The sequence below is a fragment of the Epinephelus moara genome, chromosome 12 (assembly GCF_006386435.1).
Source record: "Epinephelus moara isolate mb chromosome 12, YSFRI_EMoa_1.0, whole genome shotgun sequence".
NCBI lineage: Eukaryota > Metazoa > Chordata > Actinopteri > Perciformes > Serranidae > Epinephelus > Epinephelus moara.
In genome coordinates, this window is record NC_065517.1 from 30709727 (window position 1) to 30732701 (window position 22975).

General features: G+C 40.3%; 2 protein-coding genes across 4 annotated transcripts in view; one reads left to right on the forward strand and one right to left on the reverse strand.

The window, feature by feature from the left end:
• LOC126398597 (cAMP-specific 3',5'-cyclic phosphodiesterase 7B-like) overlaps positions 1–12488 on the reverse strand; it is a 36312-nt gene extending 23824 nt beyond the window's left edge. The window contains exons 1-2 of one of the 2 annotated variants that reach the window (XM_050058071.1): positions 12210–12488; positions 6196–6256 (exon numbers count right to left, since the gene is read on the reverse strand). In XM_050058071.1, coding sequence (XP_049914028.1) covers positions 6196–6256; positions 12210–12230 — 82 coding nt within the window. In that variant the 5' untranslated portion in view covers positions 12231–12488. The remainder of the gene's footprint in view (positions 1–6195; positions 6257–12209) is intronic. The other variant, XM_050058072.1, reaches the window with a different exon arrangement.
• Positions 12489–18503: 6015 nt separating this feature from the next.
• LOC126398598 (arp2/3 complex-activating protein rickA-like) overlaps positions 18504–22975 on the forward strand; it is a 31119-nt gene continuing 26647 nt past the window's right edge. Inside the window, exons 1-5 of one of the 2 annotated variants that reach the window (XR_007570790.1) lie at positions 18504–18768; positions 19502–19588; positions 19689–19735; positions 20373–20462; positions 21242–22958. The gene's annotated coding sequence lies outside the window, so the exon portion shown is untranslated. Of the gene's footprint in view, positions 18769–19501; positions 19589–19688; positions 19736–20372; positions 20463–21241; positions 22959–22975 lie in introns of those variants that run through there. The other variant, XR_007570792.1, reaches the window with a different exon arrangement.

The following is a 22975-nucleotide window of genomic DNA, read 5'->3' on the forward strand; positions in this document are numbered from 1 at the left end:
CGGAGGTCAGGGGGGAGGGAGTTCCAAAACTGGGGAGCCGAGCGGCTGAATGCTCGGCCCCCCATGGTGACGAGGCGAGCAGAGGGGACAGAGAGATGGATGGAGGAAGAGGATCGGAGGGTACGGGTAGGTACAGAGATATTAATGAGGTCAGAGAGGTATGGAGGGGCAAGACTGTGGATGGCTCTGTATGTATGGAGTAGGATTTTGTATTGAATGCGGTATGTGATGGGGAGCCAGTGGAGCTGCTGCAGGATGGGTGTGATGTGGTGAGTGGATGGTGTTCTTGAAATGATGCGAGCTGCTGAATTCTGTACCAGTTGAAGTTTATGGAGGGTTTTCTGGGGGAGGCCAAACAGAAGGGAATTACAATAGTCAAGTCTGGAGGTGACTAAACTGTGAACCAGAATGGCGGTGGTGTGAGGGGTGAGAGAGGGGCGGAGGCGGTTGATGTTTCGGAGGTGGAAGTAGGCAGACCGGGTTATGTTGTTAATGTGTGCTGTGAAGGAGAGTGTGCTGTCGAGGATGACACCCAGACTCTTTACCTGAGGGGAAGGGGAGATGGAGGAGTGGTCGAATGGAATGGTGAAGTTATTGGATTTGTTGAGAGTGGATTTAGAGCCAATTATTAACATTTCTGTTTTATCACTGTTTAATTTGAGGAAATTGAATGTGAACCAGGACTTTATTTCAAGGAGACAGTTGGTGAGGGAGGAAGGTGGGAGGATGGAGTCCGGTTTGGAGGAGATGTAGAGCTGGGTGTCATCCGCGTAGCAGTGGAACTGTATATTGTGCTTACGGAGGATGTGACCAAGTGGGAGGATGTAAATGATGAAGAGCAGGGGCCCCAGGACTGAGCCCTGGGGCACACCTGTGGTGACTGGGAGGGGGTGGGAAGTGAATGATTTGAGCTGAATGAACTGAGTGCGGCCAGAGAGGTATGATTTAAACCAGGTGAGGGGGGTGTGGGTGATGCCAATAGTGCAAAGTCTGTCCAGGAGGATGGTGTGGGAGATGGTGTCAAAGGCCGCACTCAGATCAAGCAGGATGAGTATGGATAAAAGACCAGAATCAGCAGCAAGGAGGAGATCATTGGTTATTTTTTGGAGGGCTGTTTCAGTGGAGTGAAGGGGACGGAAACCAGATTGAAATTGTTCGTATAGATCGTTGTGGAGCAGATGAGAGTGAAGTTGATTGGCAACAGTTTTTTCAAGGATTTTGGAAAGAAAAGGAAGATTAGAGATAGGACGGAGGTTATTGAGGTTGTTGGGGTCGGCACCAGGTTTTTTGAGTGTGGGAGTGACAGTGACAGCAGCTGTTTTAAGGGGTGAGGGGACAATACCAGTGGTGAGGGAAGAGTGGGTTATGTGTGTGATGAGAGGGGCCAGAGAAGGAGCAGCAGCTTTAACAAGAGCCGTTGGAAGGGGGTCCAATTGACAGGTGGAGGTTTTGGATTTGTTGATGAGATCAGCAATTTCAGAGACAGAGGACAGGGTGAATACTGAGAATGACTGAGAAGGGGGAACAGCAGGTAGAAAGGAGGGTATGGTAGCGGGAATGGCGGGAAGAAGTTGCTGATGGATGTTTGTGATTTTGTCAGAGATAAAGGAAATGAGTTTATTGCAGGAAGCATTTGAATACATGTGAGGAGGAAGTGAGGAGGGGGGCTGAGTGATGTTTTTGAGTAAGGAGAATAAAGCTTTGGAGTCCCCTTCATTGTGGTTGATCAGACTGGAATAGTAGGTGGATTTGGCTTGAGAGATGCAGTTTTTATAGTGGGAGAGATGGTTGATATACATGTCCTTATGAATGGTGAGTCCGGTTTTCTTGCAGAGACGTTCTAGCTGACGTCCTTTGGCCTTAAGTTGACGGAGAGTGGGAGTGAACCAAGGTGACGAGCGGGTGAAGGTGACTGATCTGGTTTTGAGAGGGGCCAGGTTATCCAGGAGATTTTGGAGGCTGCTGTTATAATGGGAGACCAGATTGTCCGGGGTTGAAAAGCAGTCAGCAATGGGGAGGCAGTCAATACCAGCAGTGAGAGAGTCAACTTGAATGTTTTTAATATTCCGGAAGGAGATGGTGCGTGGGGGGATTGTCCTGGAAAGATTGAGTGTTACATCATCTGTTAACCTGAAATCCTGAGTGCAGACCTGATCTTCTTCTAGATGCTGTTTATAAGTGTGTAGGCCTATCATCTGTGGGACAGATGTAAAGCTCTGGGTAGCCCTGCACTAACATGATCAACTTTTCCGTATTTATCAGACTGAAGATTTACAGAAGAAGGGAAAGATATCTGTCGGCTGTGATTGGTTTGTAACGTAACTCCTGTTTGACTGCTGAGCGTGGACACTTCCTGTGTCTGTCCTTTCAAATTGGGTGCGGTTACATGATGGCTTCTCATTCAGAATGAAATAAATCTGAATGAAATCATTCGGAATTAAAGTTTTTCCAGGTAGTTTACATGGGAAATATTCATTCCGATTGAGGGTTTACACGGGAGATCAGTTTAATCGCCTTTATTTGGGTCTGCGCAAGGTTTGAGGCAGGGAAGGTCTCTGATTGGATAGGGGGCGGGGCGGATGTTACGTGTACCAGAAGAAAACACTGTAGTCCACGCTCCGGATAACAAGATGCTTGACGACGCCATTCTTAGTGCCTTTTTCGGGCTTGTTTTGCTTATATTCTTGAAGCAGCAGTACGACAACAACCTTGTTCTGCTAATGCTTCGTCTGTTGAGGAGGAGAAGGGAGGTAGAAGGTTGAAGAAGGGAGATAGAGGACCGTGCTGTGGCGAATGGAAACCGGTGAGTGCAACGAGTCCGACTGCTCTATCTCAGCCCTTTGCTATGCACACTGTATACGTCATCACGCCAGAAGGGCAAGGAAACGAGCATGCGCAGAAAGAACGGAATGGCTGGAATCGGGTAGGAGGTGTATACAAGCCAGAAAAATTCTTCCATTCAGTTTCTGAAAAGGAATATTCCACCCCTGTGCACCTGATTAGATTTTCTTTCGGGTTGGCTGTTTTCATTCGGGTTGAGGTGTTTACAAGGAGCATTTCTATTCAGGTAGGGCTTCCAACCCGAATGCAAAAGGAATACATGGCTCCATGTAAACGCACATACTAAGGTTTTGATTAATTTTGACAAGGCACAGCTAGTAATAGAGTATCACATTTTCTGCGACTTAACGACCAATTAAATCTTGACGACTAATGACCTTTCTGGTCGACTAACATTTGGTCGACTATTAGGGGGCAGCCCTACTCCACTGTGGGTCGGATGGTTCTGGCGTCCCAGTCGTCCATTACATCCTGACAATGGATAGCTCATTCGCCATTATCCCTTACATATCTAAAATATAACATCTAAAATCCAAGTGTAGGAACTTGATTTATTGGAAATGATCAACAAGTTCTCCCCCAACTTTATCCTTTAAACTGTGAACATAGGTAAGTGTTATTGAAACCTACAAAGGCGACGCCTCACACAAGAAATACACAGAATTTTTTCCGTCTTGATAGTCACATATTGAAAATCTGAGTAAATACAGACAGGTTGGATGACAGATAAATAACAATTGCATTCATGTCACTAGCCAACCCCCACAATCCCACAGAAACTAATTCTCACGTGTTTCTGTGCCAAATTATAATGCAGTCTGTTCGGTAAAAAAAAAGAGAAACAATCCTGCTATGCGACGTCGGCTGAGCCTTTTCCCATTGTAAAAATTGATCTCTCTAATCTAAATGTTGAGAGACTTACATACAGCCACATAATCCCTCAGCAAAATTATTAGATCTTTGAACACCACATGGTGCTGACAGTCTGAGATACAAGTCATACAGCAACTGGCCCAGACTTTAATGGATCCTTGGTATGTTCAGCCATGATGCCAACTTGTAACTCTAACCAGCGCTACAATCATGAAGAGTGTAAAACAACCTTCATCAATACGAAGGAGCGCGACAGTGCAGATGACAGGGAAACTATCCTTCTTCATGTCGCCAGTGGCAAAAATACCACACAGTGTGACTTCAGTTGAGAACATGTGAATAAAGCTGCAGGAGAATAATAGCAGCAAACAAACAGAGCTGAGGTTCGTAACTGCGTGGATGTGTGAAAACAAATCGTGTGACAGAGAGTAAGAAACAGTGATAATGGCACAGAGCGAGAGAGAAAGATATCAGTCGACGAGGTCAGTGGGAGTTTTGAGTAAACTTGGGAGTCAGCCAGACGACTGCTGGCTCCAAAAGATCCCTCACATACACACACATGCACACATACACGGAAGATACACAGTCCACAGTACGAGTGAGATTCCACTCGGTCTCTGCTCTCTTTGTTGTGTGTGTCTGTGTCAGTCTCTTTTTTATTATTCTTTTTAATGATGCTACTGGTCACGTTTTCTGGCAGGTCACTGCAAGAGAAGTGGGTCAGCCAGCGAATAAAGTGGCCTGTCTAAAGAAAACAGTTGCAAGTGTTTGTGTTTGTATCTACAGTTCTACTGGCTTGTGTTCGTGCAAGTACGTGAACATATTTGGCACTGGCAATATAAATCCTTTCCGATCACATGTTCAAAACTGCGTCACACTTGTACTCAACTATGCATTTCTTCGAGGATCTTGTAAACAACGTTGATATTAATACGGAAAAACAGCTTTAGGCTACGTTCACATTTCAGGGTTTACTGCTGAATTCCTCTGCTCTGAAAGGCCTCATGCAACCAACAACATTACACACGTGGAACAACAAACAATGTCACATCTGGGAAACCAGCATTTAGGGAAACTAGAACTACCGGCACACGTTTGAAACAAAATAAAATCTACCTCAAATAACACATTTAAACAGCTCCCAAATACAAAAAATGTACCCTGGGATCTATATATATATATATATATATATATATATATATATATATATATATATTAATCAACAGGTGAATGACTGAGTTGTTTTTTCCACCTGGAACTTTATGCTCTGCCATTTCTCCTCTAATTATCACACTGTAACCTGTGACAGGCTGTTATGATACCACAACTGTCACACATTCACACAGTATATGGAGTTTTTTGTCAAGCTGCTAGCGTCACATAGGTTGACATTACCAAAGGTTTATGACAAAATCACTTGACGACACCGACTCCCATGTGCACACAGCGAGAGAGGAGAGACAGAGACGCTGTGCTGCTGCCAGAGGAGCCGCTGAATGAGTTCCCTCTGAGCTGTAACTTGCTAAAAGAGTGTGAGAAGTCTGGGGCAGTTCATAAAACATTCAGGACGCCACAGTTTATTCCACACTACTGAAGCTGCTCCTCTTTTTGGAACCACCACAGAGTCGGTAATAATTTCGCTCTCAGCCGTGCTTGTTATTGCCGTGGGTAACAGTATGACGTCAATATGTCAACAAGTTGAAACATTACAGGTATCACAATATGAATTTTTAGTATCATATTAACAACTATACCAGTATTTTCATGAACGAGATGATATGGCACACCCTTAGTGGGCACCCACGATTACACTCACCAATTCAATATTTGACCAAATGTTGTTGTAGTGTTGAATCACGGCCAGAAAAGTGTTTTTTGCAGAACATTATGATGTCACAGTAAAGTTGACCTTTGACCTATTGGCTATATTTTGTCATCACTCCATCATTATATCCTATTAAACATTTGCATGAAGAAGAACTTCCCTCAAGGCATTCCTGAGATATTGCAATCAAGAGAATGGAACAGAGAGACAACCAGAAAACAAAATATCTCCAGACAGACAAAATATCTATCGTGTGGAGGCATGGAAATCAGATCTGTGTAACAAGAGAGCAAAGAAATCAGATTTGGGCCACAACTGCTTGTCACATGACCACAGCCTCAGCTACATCTCAAGGTCTGAGACTGTAGTTATAACAAACAGATACATTTTACTGTCTCCAGTCCAGACATCACAAAACATGCCTGGAGTGAAACTCTGTATTAAGCACCACTGTTTTTAAAACAAGCTACGCAGCTGAACAGCGCAGACTGTACAGTATACAGAGACAGCAGAGATTACACTGGGCCAAGGGTTAGTGACAGCCTGGAGCACCGTTACCAAGTATTCAGACACATTTTCCACCATCAATTTGCAGCTGACTATATATATTAACAGCCCTCTGCTCTGCGGTATTCAGGTCACTTAAGTGTTCTTACCCAGCATGCGCACTTGTATGGCATTCTGCTCCGACCTTTTGAATGCGACTGCTCCACACCTCTGTGGCCGAGAGAAAGGAGGAGAGAGAAAGAGAGGCTGAGATTAATATTACAGCACCCAAAAATACACACTGCTATCAAAAGAGCATCAATGAACCTCGCAAATAAATAGAAACTGTGCCAAAAGTCATGGCGACCCTGTTTGCAAAAAGGCTCGACACACACACACAGAGGCCTCTTTCACACTAATGTGCCATTCTGAAGTATTGAGATGAAATGTATCAAGTTAGTCCCAGTAAATTAGTGTTTTATAATCTTTGAAAGGTTGTTTTGTCTGCTCAACAGTTACTATGGTGACAATTTCTCGCCTTTGTCTGTTTGGCTCTTAATCACAAACTGAATCTGAATTTTGGAACTGGATAAAAAGGTCTCGCTTTAGACACTATTCTTCATCTCGCTGAGTAAGAGATGGTAGGTGCATTAAGCGACAGTGGCATCTGCCGTTCCAGCAGCGACATGTCTGAGTGTTGGCCGACTACACTGAAAAAGTGGGTCAGACAGCACACTGGCAACGAACTGGCAACCATTTGCACATTAATCACATGCTTCCACATGGCTGGTCCTCATGGTCAGCGGTCTTAAGTCATCTTTTTATAGCCGTTTTCTTTCAAAGGTGTGTTTATGGCGAAGTCAGGTCACGTGTTTTTGTTTTCTTTTAGAAATACTCAGAACACAGATGTACTATTATTTCCCCCGTTAAAGGGGTATTTTTGGGGAGTTTTTCCTTTTCCGCTGCGAGGGTCCTAAGGACAGAGGGATGTCGTATGCTGTAAAGCCCTCTGAGGCAAACTGTGATTTGTGATATTGGGCTTTATAAATAAAATTGATTGAATTGATTGATATCACAGATAAAATTCACAAGATTGTCCATCAAATTAAGTCTGTCATTTTTTGATCATATCCTGGTCCCTCTTAAGGGAGAGTTCACCTCTAGATCAAAAAGAAAACATACGTTCTTTCTCTTACCTTTGGCGCCATTTGTCAATCTAGATTATTTTGGTGTGAGCTGTCGAAAGGTCCAAGATGTCTGCCTCCTCTCCAATATATTGGAACTCTATGATACTAAACTTATGGTGCTGAAAGTGCCAAAAAAATACATTTGAAAAACTCAACCGCAGTGTTTCTTTTCCAGAAATCATGACCCAGTTACTCAGAATAATCCACAGACCATGGCCCCTTTCACACATGCCTTGCAAACCTAAAACTATCTAGACATTACCCAGAAGAGCTGTATGTGAGAACGTAAATGTCCAAATCAGTTGAATTAGACATTAAACAGGCCTCATCCTCAACAAGTTGAGTTACGGTTATAGCTCAACTAGGCCATTCCATTGGACTACTGTCCTTGTCCCAGCATACAAGCAGGGATCAATGGTGACCCAAGTATGTCTGACTCCACAATGATTGGTGATTATATGCCCCTTTCAGCTTGTTAGTACTGGACCTTTTTCCGGTTGACCTACTATGTCACAGACAGAACAATCGACAAACAAGTTAGCTACGGTTAGCTAGCAGCAAACTGGTACCATGGTAAATGACTTTACAGCTTTGTACATTTTGTCTGTCCAAAAATGCCCGAGGCAGACACTGTGGAGCATGTGCTAAGTGCCACAGCGCCTGGGTCTGATTGACTGTACATGCAGGAGTAATTCGACTCCCAGTGGCATTATCTGGGTGTTAGTCCAACTTCAAGAAATGGATATAGAAAGATTTCAGTCAGACTCACATGTTAACATGTATTTTAAAAGTCCAGTTTTAGTTGGAGTAACACAATGAATTGATATTCTCTAATGTCATGTAAACATACGGAGTGTCTCTGTAATGTCCGACAGAGCCCATGTGAGAATAAAGCACGCAACTGCCCAGAGAATTCACAACGAGCAAGTGGGCAGGTCGATGACGTTCATACCAAGAGGTTGTGCAAAACCAGAGGAAAACAAATATTAAAGGATTAAGAAAAGTCTTTACACAAAGACGCCAACTGGAGAGACAAGATCAAGGAACTTCTGTTGGTAAGGGCTGCAGCCGAAATTGTCATATAAATTAAAGGAACAGTGAAAGACGAAATTATGAAAAAGCTAAGGGGATTACTGCCTCCTGCACGTTCTACCCAGGCGTCGCTCCTCACCTCAACCACAGAGAATACTTCCGACCCAGACAATCTCTCGTTGTGTGCTGCATGCGTAAAACAGAAACACTGTACAGTGTCCGAACCTGATGCTCCGCACATAGACTGGAGTTCATGAGAAAATGGCTCTTGTTTTGATGGGTTAAATGAAGGAACTATTTTCTTTCTACCAAACTGCCATCTAGTTCCATCAAACTGGAGAGAAGGCAGACATCTGTAAGGCTGTTATCTCCAACACTCGGCAACTCACACCAAAACAATCTAGACTTATAAACAGCGCCACAGGTAAAAAGGAAGAATTATGTAGTTTTGATTTTGGGGTCAACTGTCCCTTTAAAGGTGTTCATAGAGAAACACTCACCATCATCACTTAAAATTGGTGAAGAGTTTTTAAGGAACACAATAACCACGAAGTAGAATCATTGCTGCAATAAAGAATTATATTCTAATTACCGTATTGTCTTTAAAAAGTTCAGGAAACACTGAAATATGCTCATAACATTTTTTAGAGTCCAAGGTGGGATCTTAACGATGTTTGATTTTCGTTCAAAACCCCTAACTATGTTCACTTAACTATAATATGACAAAGTACAACAGCAAATCCTTACATCTGAGCAGCTGGAACTCAGGATGTACGCATTTAGCCGACAATTAAACATTGCTACCCTCACTAGTCAACACCAGAAATAGGAGTTGGTTAAATTCGTTAACTTTTTGAACTTTCTGAACTTGTTTTACTGAGTTTTCGTCATGTTTTGTAGGATAATAGCAGCTTTTGAAACACAATGTGACTATGTGTGATCAATGTGTAGCACATCTATTAAATTGTGCTCAACTCTGAACATTTTCTGTGCGTTTACTTACTTTTAGACTAGCCGACTAGCCTAAAATGAAACGTCCTTTTAAATTTCTTGGCATTTTGTCGTCAGGAACATCCCTAGCTGGAACTATCAAAGGTTTGCCATTAACATCAAGCCTCTATCTGTGGTCTAGACCGATCAAAACTTCAGCTGCCTCTCACCAAGCCCCTACAGAGTAACATGAGTGTCCACAGACAAATATTTTCCATCCACAGCCCTGCCCTGTTCTTAGATTAACACATACAGTACCTTACCCATCTTTTTCTGACGAGCTCACATTGACAAAGTGCATCAGCAGTGTGGTAATCTGCTAATGTACCCTGATCTGAGGTCAGTTCCTAAACCTAATTACACCCCTGCAGTTCAGGCTGACTCAACTCAGTACATTTCTCAATTGAGGTCATCTATTTATAATAACTAGTAATGGTTATAATAGCTATAATAGCTCAACATCTGTGAGCATGGTGGACAAGAGAGGACTGAGTGCACTGAGCAGTGTTGGTTTAGAGAAACATGAAGGCAAAGACATGTAGACATTTAACAGAAACCAGGTACCCGAGCTGACCTGATGGATATTACATATTACTGTACATGGTGTTCAATTGAACCCCTGTGTAGGAAGACAGTCACCACACAATCTACATCTAAGTTAGTGCACTGTTATTTACACGTATGCAGGAAACGGGTGGATGGAGACAAACCAGAGGCGATGACGGTTTACTCATCCAGCCCACGTGGTTACTGCATGTTTACAGGACGTATCTGTCAAATGTTTTTCCATAATCTCTAGCTCTACGCTCACATCATTATTCACCGAAACGGGACAGCTCTCTAGTCAAACTCTCTCCCTGTCTCTGTCTGCTTATGACTTGCTGCTGTCAGACTGTTTACACTGAGCAAGTCTGTTCACTGTCTCCTGTATGTCCACCAGAGCTGGCCAAAAAAAAAAAAAAAGATTATGAAAGACTTTTTTTTATGTATTAAAAAATGCAAGTAAGCTGGTGAACAAGCTCTCTGGAACTCAAGTAATAGACACTGCATATGGTAAACAATATGCACATGAAGACAACTAAGCCATCTCGATCAACTGAGTCGAGCTGGGCGATGGAGAAAATCAAATATCACAATATTTCTCATCAAATACTTCGATATAAATACTGTGATGATACAGAGTTGACTGTCGGTGCTTTCACCAAATATTTACACAATGAGATTTTTGATAAATAACCATCAGTAATGTGGATATATTGACTTAGGCCCCGACCAGGCAGAGCACATTTTAGCAACCTGGGGCGACTTTTTCTTAGGTTTCAATAAGAGTAAAGCATTTTGCTCACTTTTTTTCTCGCAGAGTTCCTCATGTTTTTACGTTCTATGCCCCTCACATTTTTTTCCTTATCCGCTGTGAGGGTCCAAGGACAGAGGGATGTCCTATGCTGTAAAGCCCTCTGAGGCAATTGTGATTTGCGATGTTGGGCTTTATAAATAAAACTGAATTGAATTTAACTGCAAAAAGCGCTCCGTCTGACTGGGGCAGGCTTCAACAAATAAGGCAAATACACCCCATGTACAAAGGCTTTGTCCTTGCTGCAGCGGCCATGGGTTTGATTCCAACCTGTGGTCCACCCTTTTTCCACCCCCTTCACTAGGTAACTGTCCTGTCAAATAAAGGCAAAAACGCCAAAAAATATTCTTTAAAAAAAAACTAAGCCCCAAATAAATGCTAGTAAGTGGACCTTGAGTTAAATTGTTTTTGTCACACCAAGTTCAAGAATGAAATTTGTGTTTCAAAGCTCACACACGAAGCAAAGAAGTGGTCCTCGAGTTGAGATTTGTCTAACAAACTACTGTTTCTAAGCTCAAGAATGAACCTTCACGCTCAAATATGTACTGTAAAACTTCAGTTAGTAGCCCGAGCTATTATTTAATTTAACCACTGAACTCCACAGGTCTATATTTGGGACAGGCGTCTACTGGGAGAGGTCTTCAATTCCTTTCACACAAAACTGTTGCTCAACAATCAAGTTGTTTATTTAAAGCAGAATGAATATCACTTGTTTAAAAATTAGATAACATATCAATTATGAATCATTCATTTGATCTGGCGCTGACACATAGCAAATCTGACAGAGTGAGAGCACTCGAGGATTACAGTACCTGGCATACCGACTACTGACACCACTTTATCCTGCTGAAACAATCCTCACAACCTGGATACATTTTTATGAAAAACTCTTTTTATTCTTTTGATCTGGGGACTCTTACGGACTACGAATAACTTACAGGGTGATCGAAGAATAGACACATAGATACACATGTGTATTGTCAAAATGTGTAGCAACAACTGGCTAGTAAAAGTGACTTTTAATTGAACAAACACTACCTGTACTTCCTGTACATAATAACATATCTTATTAAGCACTCAGATCTGTTTTTAACACACACAATCCTTTCTCATAGGCTAATGCATCACAGCTGCCTTCACTGCACAGCTGGCCCTGGTCTACATGTGGTCTGCAGTGTCCAGGCTGCAGGTTGACTGCTGTAAAGCTGTCAATACACTGACGTGACACATTGCAATAATACACTAGGCCTACTGTCGCCCATCACTGCAGCTTATAGCGGATGATAGGAGGAAGTCTGCGCCAAAAAAAAAACACTACCTTAAAAAACACAAGGTCACTATAAACTCACCACCTGGACATAAAACATTTTAGCTACTATGACAACAGCACCACAACCGTGTCATAGCAACACATTAGCATGTAGCATACACGTTATACAGTCATTATAAACTCTCTTTTTAAACTCTCTTTTAAACATTAAAGACACTTTATAGGTGCTAACGGAAACATTAGAGGGATTTATAACGGTGTTTTATCGGTCCCAGGCTTCTGAAACAACTCAACCCTGTATGTGTGTGTGTGTGTGTGTGTGTTATTAGAGGCTGTGAAGTGTCTACATACCTCGACCATTAAACAGGACATTTAACCATCGTGGACAGCGAGTGAATGCGACGGAATCAGGCGCGTGCGGGAGTGTTTTCATGTCACAGGAAGCGCACGAGTGGCGGACCGCATGCAGCAGGACGAAAGGTGACGGTGTCCTGGGTGACACTTGTTTAAAACACCGCCTGTGTCATCCTCCTGGGTGGTGTCTGACCCTACACACGCTGTGAGGACGGTGTCGGCTCTTTATGGAGGAAGGTGAAGTTACTGTTTGCCGCCCTCCTCCGCCGCCGCGCCTGTCCGCGTGCAGTTTGTTGGTTGAGAGCCGCAGAGAGCGGAGAGGGGAGGGGCTGGTCGTAGCATCACAGGGGCGGGGCTTATGGGGAGTGGACCAATCAGAGCTGGGTACTGTGGTCCTCAATTAAACAGCGCTTTAATTTGGAATATTTTACTATAAGACTAAATATAAATATAAATAAAAACATTTCATTTGATTTACATTGATATTTATTTTGATATATATACTGCTGGGTAGTTTAATCTACAATAATCTATAATAATAGTAAAAAGCACAATATTTTCCTCTGCAGTGTAGAGGACTATAAATATAAAGTAGCGTAAAATGGAAATACTCAAGTATCAGTACCTCAAAATTCTCAAAATTTTAATGATAGCAGTTGCAAAGTGTTCTGTTTCTACTCTACTAATATCTGTAACATCACGTTTTATTTTATTTTATTTTATTTAAGGCCTATTGTCATTGCAATGTCAACTTATGGATAAACTCATTGTGAAAGATAAATATAAATAAATAGGTAAATAGATAGATTTTGATTTTTTTATATTTACATTTTATTTGATATATTTGACATTTATTTTGATATATATACTGCTGCTGGGTAGTTCATTCATTCATCTTCTAACCGCTTCATCCTCTTGAGGGTCGCGGGGGGGCTGGAGCCTATCCCAGCTGACGTCGGGCGAGAGGCAGGGTACACCTTGGACAGGTCGCCAGACTATCGCAGGGCTGACACATAGAGACAAACAACCATTCACTCTCACATTCACACCTACGGACAATTTAGAGTCACCAATTAACCTGCATGTCTTTGGACTGTGGGAGGAAGCCGGAGTGCCCGGAGAGAACCCACGCTGACACGGGGAGAACATGCAAACTTCGCACAGAAGGGCTCCCACGCCCGGGATCGAACCGGCAACCCTCTTGCTGTGAGGCGAGAGTGCTAACCACCACACCACCGTGCCGCCGCTGCTGGGTAGTTTAATCTATAATAATCTATAATTATAGAAAAAAATACAATATTTATATATAAATATAAAGTAACATAAAATGGAAATACTCAAGTATCAGTACCTCAAAAGTCTGTTTCTACTCTACTAATATCTGTAACATCACATACTTTATTTTATTGTAGGCCTATCATCATCACAACGTCAACTTGTGGATAATCTCATTGTGAAAGATAACTATAAATATTAATATAAATAAATAGGTAGATAGATGATAGATAGATTTTAATATATATTTATTTTTTATATTTACATTTTATTTGATATATATATTTATAAGTAATAAATACATTTTTTAAAATTTATTTTGATATACTGCTGGGTAGTTTAATTTATGATAATCTATATAATACTCAAGTATCAGTACCTCAAAATTCTCTCAATTTTAATCATAGCAGTTGCAAAGTGTTCTGTTTCTACTCTACTAATATCTGTAACATTACATATTTAATTTTATTTCATTTAAGGCCTATTGTCATTGCAATGTCAACTTGTGAATAACCTCATTGTGAAAGATATAAATGTAACCTCCTGAGACCCTGTGTCACATTTTGGGTTTACTTGACCTTATACTTGATTCTACTTAACTTAGACTTGTTGTCCTCATTCACGGACACTTTCTGTGCCATCTAGTGGTAGTGAGAGCACAATACACTAATCCAGGTAAAAACAAGATGGCAGCCATCTCTGCCAAGTCAGTCTGACAACAAATTTGACAAATTTTAGCAACAGTAATGCTAGGACTCTGGGACACTTGGGACTTAATTATTGTTGAAATAGCTAGGAAAATTTAAAAATTTAAAAAATGCAAGAGGAATATATATATATATATACATATATATACTGCTGCTGGGTAGTCGAAGAAACTAAAGCAGACAAATAAAAATAGTGGAGTAAAAAGTACAATATTTCCATTTGAGATGTATAAGTATAAAGTAGCATACAATGGAAACACTCAAGTACAAGTACCACAAAATTCTCTAAATTCTAATGATAGCAGTTGCAGAGTGTTCTGTTTCTACTCAACATTCAAGACTACTAATATTTGTCACATTACATTTCATAATTAATCTAAAAAAATGCTTCTAATGGTAAATAAGATGCAAGAGTGCATAAAAAGGGCATCAAAGTAGAATGTTCACCAAAAAGAAAATAAAAAATTACGGATCTCGAATCCCCCTACAGAAGGGGACGAAGGGTGTTTCCCAAAAGAAAGTTTGGTACAGATATGAAAGCAGGGCCACATTAGCCGACTAGAGGGGTTGTGGATTTTTATTTCTTCAGGATAGGGCTGCACAATATATATATTTCATTTTATTTTAGGCCTATCGTCATTGCAATGTCAACTTGTGGATAAACACATTGTGAAGAATTATGATATTGCACTTAGGGACTTTCTTTAGTTAGTCATCTTTATTATCAATGCCTTTTGTGTATAATATAATGTAATGAGTATGTTTTCCTAGCGTATTACCTGACAGTAAGAATCTTTTTGTTACATTGAAATAACCTGTTTATATCTATGTTTCTACAGCAGACAAGAATGGACAAACCAAACACTGGCTCTAGATGGGGCCATTCGAATTTTTGTGTTTTCACGTCTGCCACTGATAAGTAACATGGAACTGCTTTGTACAGCGTTTTCACCAGTTTTAATGTGTGTTTGTTTTGGAGAGGAGGAGACCTCTGCGGTCAATTTGGCTCATGATAAAAACCTTCTGAACATCCACTGAAGGATTTCTAACCAGAAGAAGTTTCAGCTGGTTGCAATGCAGAATCCTCACTGCTCTATGCCTCTAAATCCCCCTAAATCTTACAACCTGAACCTTTAAGATCACAAGTATGCTGCTGTAACACAGAGCATATAGCAAAGCTCAAAGACCTGGAAATCTTATACTTACATCAACTGTTGCGTTAAGTAGATGGCAAAACATTGTAATAGTTTTTCTCTGGTTCCCAACAATGGCTCTCTACCCCCACTAGGGGTCGCCAAAGCTTCACAGGGGGGTCATGTATAGGCATACAGCCTATATGAGCATTTAATTCATTTCTGTGTAGAAAATTAAATTATTTTGAGGTTATAAACTCTCTCAAAATCTCACAGGACAAAGGCACAGTGAGGACCTGAACACATCACATTCACAGAGCCTTCACACTCTGCCAAACAGTCTCGTCCTTCATTAAGCCTATTAAGTTTGTATGATTGTTGGATAAAAAGTATAACACAGACAGAGAATTATTTAAGAAGTTCCTCAAATCTTCAGAGAAACTCTGAGGGAATATTCACAGGAAATAATCTGCTCAAACTCCACCCAAATCTCAGGGTTTACACAAACTTCCTGCAGTTATTTCATTCACTTTTCAGGCTAGTTCATCTGTACTGTTATTATCATGCACTGAATATAATATGAAAGATCCATAAAATATGTCACTTAGTCAGGAGGCATCAGTTAACTCTAAGAAAATTAAGGGAAAAGGTCAGAAGCCAGTCATTTGAATCAACTGAATTTCTTGTTAGATTCTGGTTCAAGGACTGTAAATCACGATCTAGGCCGCAGAGATGGGTCCACAGTATACTCGAGTATTAAATCTGTTAAGAAACATTCAACAAAGATGAAAAATCTGGACATGTCATTTCAGAGGAAGAATGGTTGAGTATGTGCAGTGTACAATAGATATTTTATAACCCTCAAGTTAAATGGTGCACAGATAGAAGATTATGTCTTAAATGTGGATACAGTGTCTGCCTCCCACGCTGAAACAGGAAGATGATTCCACTGAAAGGGAACCAGATAGCTGAGGGCTCTGGCTCCTGTTCTGCTTTTGGAGACTTTAGGAACCACGAGTAACTGGGATGATATGGCACTATGAGCTCTCTATGATATGACAGGGCCTGAAGAGTCTGTCATAAATATTAATATATTATATATCTATTCAAGAAAATGCAGTCAGTTGAAGCAATGTGAAAGCGTGGTCTAAATGGGCAATACTGACACCTGCTGGAAGAGAAGTTTAACTTAGTGTGGTTCAGTATGTGCTGCACTTAATTTAGGCTACATGAGTGAGCCAGTGAAATAACTAACACATTTAGGTGCTGTACAGGCTGCACTAGTGAGTGAATAATGAAGGAAAAATAGAATTGAAGAGTCATCTATTCCCTTTTCTCTATTTCCTCTGTTCTGTAAAAGACAGAAAAACAGGGTAAATAAAGCAGAACTCAAATCCTGCACACACTGCACTTTTTCTTTATCATGCTGCACCATTACTCTCTCCACTACGTTACATCAAATGGTGACATTCATGTTTAATTTTGCACATAGTCCCTTAAAAATAAAATGTGATAAATAAAATCAGAAATAATCAGTTAGTAGAACTTGTGTAGAGTCCCTTGAGTTTACTTTTATGTGAGTTATTCTGTCTGTAGAGGGCTCAGTGAAGAGGAAAGTAAAAGTAACAAGTACTGCCATGGTGTACAAAGAATTACTTTTTTGTCGTAATACTCCTAGAGCACTCAAAAAAGACTGCTAATATGAGGGGTTCTTGTATTACATATTTAATTGCTTGGATGTTTTGTACTTCCTTTACATTTCGTTCACTCAGTGTGAAAAAGCAGGATGTGGGTGAAAGCTGATAACTTGTTCTGCAGATGATTTCATGTTTGTATCCTGTTACTTAGAAATTTGAAAAAAAAAAAAAAAGGCAGTAAGAGTTGTTTTTTTGGGAAGATTAAAGTGTCTGGGTTGGTTGGTTGTAGCTAGTTCTCTGTTTGTATGGGAACTCTTACTGAATTTATGAAAACCTCAGCCACCCGTGCACAGAACATAATGCACATAACCCTCTGCACTGCTGTTACTGGGACAGAAACAGCTGTATTATTGATGCACGGGACAGTAAATGTACACACAGTCACAAACTGTTCTTTTTTATTGCAAAATATCATATTTTCAGTTTTAAATTAAGAGTACAAAGTGACACAAAGTGAGAGTAACAAGTTTGTTTGTGCCTCCTCGAGTCAGAGGACTTCCTTTGCACGCTTTGGCGCTCTAAACATCTGCACTTCATGCACTTTTAAGCACAGACTGTTTACATGTTATTCACAGGAGTTCTCCAACATGACAACCCAGCGGGGCTAAAAAAAATAAATTGTTTTAACATCAAAACATGATCTTAATGAGCACACAATAGGTGAGTGTTTTACAACTGAGATGATACTGTATGAGGGTCATCAGTCGGACATCCAAACTTTAGTCAGATGTCATTTATCTTTAGTCAGATATAATTTATAGGACACTGTAAAACATACATAAAAACAGAATGCAATGATTTACAAATCTTTTTGACCTATTTTCAGCTGACAACAGTACAAAACCAACATATTTAATGTTCAAACTGATAAACATTATTGTTTTTTGCAAAGATACAATTCTGAATATAGAACTAAAAGGATTTGCAAATTATTGCATTCTGTTTTTATGTTTTCCACAGCATCCCAATTTTTTGGGGATCAGGGTTGTAAGTGGACAGCTACAGCTATTGTATGCTTGTAAATCCTCTTGAGACAATTGGGATTTGGGGCTATAAAAACAAAATTGACTTGACTTTTCTTCTCTCTCACTCCCAACTCATCAAAACCAACACTTGTTCAAGGGCTCTCACACTGAAGCACCCTTTAGCAAACTCATAAGGGAAAACGGTGCTTAAACACAGCTGTCCTTGCCTAAAATGTGAAAGAAGTGGTAATTTTGTTCATAAAATGAACAGGCAGAGACAGTGAAAAGTTGTTTATCCTTGCTAAAGGTGTTGGTGGACGGTTTGGGTGTGTTTGACTTCACGTTCACGTACTGATTTTACCATAAATGTTCATGTCCTGTTTCTTACCATATGAATGTGGGTTTGTGGGTGGCTGCACACTCTTCATTTGCAAGTTTCCTTTGAGAACTGAAACACATGTACTTGTACATCTTGGTACGCAAAGGGAAAATACAGCAGACGCATTTCATTTTTGCTCATCACCACAAGCATGCAGTTGATGCAGTAGGCCGCTTATTGGACTATGAAATTGACTTAGATTGTATAATTCAGAAGATACTTCTAATGGACATCTACAAGACACAGATATCTGTAATCCAACCAACAAGGACGGATTATATGTTTTTGTTTGATTTTGTTTTTTTAAATTTTGTCTCAGGTGAGATGATTAATCAACTTCTACCAACGTGAATAATGGAAAAGTGAGTAACCCACGTTACGTACGAGAGTCCCAAGACAGGTATGATTTAAGTTTAAGTTTTGGGGGTAATCAAGAATAATTTTATATATTTTGTTTGAAAACTCATTTTGAATCATGCATCATCAGCATATAGGGAATACCTCATTGGAAATATGGTTTAAAGTAAGTAGTTTGGGTATTTTTATGGAGGTAGAGGGGCACTTTAATATTTTAGACAGTGAGTATTATTTTAAAAATGAATACGGTTTTAGTCTGTAGGATAAATTGACAAAAAAACCCTGGCACAAATAAAAAACAGTTATTCGAAATAACCCAACGAGAAAAGGGTTTTATGTAATTATTTTTAAAAATAATTTTGACGTTCTTAGCATTGCTGTCCATTATGTCGCACTTACATGGTTTGACGACGTCTGAGTGACGTACATACGTGCATATGTGCTTACCCTTGAGCTTGAGAAGGCAGGAACAATGGAGGCTGATGAAACAATGAGTCCTGTAAGTTTGAATATTTTAGGCTTGAATGAATACACCTGCACGGGTGTATGGTAAAGTATGTGGAAGTACTGCAGTTTTGGGAAGTTGCTGTTTGTATTTGAATGTGGATCGACTGAATGTATTGAATCAGAGTCGTGCGTGTTTGTTTGAAATTTTAGCATTGCTAATAGCATGGAGGAAGTCGGCGTTTATTTAATCACGCTATTGTTAAAGTGTTACAGTTTGGTGTTGTTATATGGTAATTCATTATCGTAATGCATTTTTGATGATACTGCAGATTTCAATCGAGTGTGTGGACAATCCTTGTGGAATTGGTGGTGTGGTCGTCGATGGCGATCAAACATATCCCCTCCTTTTTCAACAAGTAAGATTTGTGCCATTTAATTTGAAGTGTAGAATCAAAATCTGTTTGAATATGTGGTTTTACATAATCAATTTTTATATAGCATGTGTTTTGTTTTCAGGATACCGTAGGGTGGACGGCCTCTGGTGACGGACAGGGCCCTCACAGGTTAGCCAAAGCAAAGCAAGGCGATTACATAACACATGAAGGCATTAAGACAGTATATATAAGAAACACAAAGCCTTTTAAAAACACAAGACACATATAAATATAGTTAAAAGGTTTAAAATAAAGTTAAAAAGAGGGTTAAAAAAACTGTAAATACAGTGCAGTGCAAGATAAAACAGTTATAACCTCAAAGACAAAGAAACTCTTGGAAAGGTCCTTTAATTCATGTTGCATTTAAGGTGACAGTAGCTGAAGCGGAAGCTGACTGAAGCTGAGCACCGACTTCTGATTGCTCTCTGCAAATATCAGGAATGCAGTTAGTTTAACTGTCTTACTGCTTATTTTTCTGATAGCAACTTATCCCACGACTAGAGTCTTCTGACCACTCAAAGCTCTTTAAAACTACAGAGTCACATTCACACACTGGTGGCCGAGGCTACCATACAAGATGCCGTCTGCCACTCAGCTTAAACATTCATACACACTCACACAACCAAGGATGTGGACTGGAGGCCACAGCTGCACACTTTGTTCATGCATGTGAATATACTTTAGTAATATTCTAATGATATATGTTTGTACTAGAGGCTAAACCTCTCTGATGTAGTTCTCTTTCTGTGCAACTACTGTTTTGTAGTTCTGTGAGACCTTTCCACTTTGCCCGTTATGAGTATGAGGACCCTGCCACTCAAGACGATCCAGAGACTGACAGCGGTCCACTATCCAGGTAAAAGAAATTTTTTTTTGCTAGTCCACCAATAGTCGTCATTTAGGGCCATTAGTCGACTAGTCGCCCGCATGTTTACGATATTAATTTAATTGTTAACTTCTATATTTTGGGCGGGGCAACACAATGGTTTGAGTTGAAGGTGTGAGAAAGAATAGTAACAGTAACATTGTTAACACTGTGCTACATTAGAGAAATACAAAACCGTACTAATGAACCTTCATTAATATAGGCCTATATTTTATCTACAAGTGCACGTCACACACTGAGCGAGCCGCCTGTTAATGACGCTGTGGGCTAATGGGCATGTAGCTACTTCCATGTTTCAGATGATACGTCACAACTAACGTTTGGTCGACTATTAGGTGGCAGCCCTAAAAATGTCTACAGTGATGTAGCTCAAATTACATGTATATGAGCTCACTTTGTCATCAGGGGGTGGAGGGGATGGTGGATGGTATGATGTGAGATCTTGGTATGATGGCTGCCAAGCAGCAGACATCTGTTCAAGACCAACAAACTACAAAACTGCATGGTTGCTTTTGAGCAAGATATTGGCGGTGTTTCCAGCCGTGACTGTAGCACCAAAAGTGTGTGTTTTTTGTGAGACATCACCAATGAAAAAAGTAGTAACCTAGAAAAATGACTCTGGCAAAGGTTTTGCAAACAACGTATGTCATAACACTACATACTGGATGTAATGACTGTAATACCAGTGTTTATAAGATCAGTAATATCAAGTCATTCTAAACTACACTGCTTTGTTGTATTTCCCACAGTTCCCAGGAGGAGGAGGAGGAGGAGGAGGAGGAGGAGGAGGAGGAGGAGGAGGAAGAAGAGGAGGAGGAGGAGAAGATGAGTGACATCTACAGCCATCAGCTATCTACATAAATTGACCAACTGAGACTCCAGGAAGTAACTGGCCCCAGAGCAAGAATTAGTCTGGAACACAACCCCCTGTAAAGAGGACAGCTGCCCTTTTTGCACATATGCATTTATATGAATTCAACAAAGAACAGAATCAGTGAGCTTTAGAGGTGCTGATAGGAATTTTTGTTACCTTTGGACAGCACCAGGCAAGCCATTTCCCAATTAACAAACTTTATTTATTAAGTCCAGAGATTACTTAAAAATGATTTCAAACACTAAGGATTTGGTGAACTGCTTCCATGATATTTCCATGAACGGTGCTCCACTAAAATGTTCATCTGGACTCAAATACTCTATTTTACATGAAAAGGGAGTGCAGGAAGGCTGAGAGACAGTGGAATAAATCATAACTGTCGTACACTATGAGCATAAGATTTTTAAAATTAAAATCTTAGAATAGTGGCTTTGAAGATACAAGAGCAAAGTACTGTAAGATAAAATCTTGGTTTTTATGTCAGACCATTGTTCATTCAGTTAACCCTGTTTCTCCTGGTGCCTCTATAGCCTCAAATACAGACTGTGAAAGGTTTTTAACTTTTTTCATTGACAAGATTGAGGATATTTAATCCAAGATTTACTTCACACTCCTTTCTCTGACTCATCTTGTCCTCAGCACATTGTGTGTCTTTGAGGAAATTACTACCCAAAAAGAAAATTGAAACCATCTCAGACATTACAACATTACTGAGTCCACTGGACGTAATACCTTTACCAAATTCTTATTAGTGATTCTAGATAGTAGGGCTGCCCCCCTAATAGTCGACCAAACGTTCGTCAACCAGAAAGGCCATTAGTCGGCAAAATTTCATTGATCACTATTCTTTCTCACACCTTCAACTCAAACCATTGTGTTGCCCCACCCAAAATATGTAATTTAATAATTAAATTAATATCGTAAACATGTGGGTGACTAGTCGGCTAATGGCCCTAAATGACGGCTATTGGTTAACTAGGAAATTTCTTTTAAAAATTCTGGGGCAGTCCTACTAGATAGCGTAGCCCCTTGCCTGTTCTCAGTGATCATAAGCTCTTTATCTTCCAGATGTGTTTCAGACTATTTCAAGGCTGAGGTCACTTCTCATGGTCTCTCTGAACATAACAACTACAATCCAGTTTCTAAGCTTCTCCTTTCATCCTGGAGAAAACTGTCTTAAAACAATTGTTGGAGTTGTTCATGTGTAACAATATCTTATCTGTTGTAAGAGTTACCAATGACATCCTGATGAAGGATGATGTAGATGAATGCTCCGTAGTGGTTCTGCTAAATCTTAGCACCACCTCTGATGTAGTGGATCGAATTAGCATTACTACTGAAAGGTTGAGAACGTGTGTTTGTACCTCAGGGACTACCCTCGGGCGGTTCTCTTCATGCTTTTCTAAGACAAAATTTATTTTGTCTGTTGATCAATTTTCAATTTTCAATTTTATTTATAAAGCCCAATATCACAAATCACAATTTGCCTCACAGGGCTTTACAGCATACGACATCCCTCTGTCCTCATGACCCTCGCAGCGGATAAGGAAAAACTCCCCAAAAAAAACCCTTTAACGGGGAAAAAAAAACGGTAGAAACCTCAGGAAGA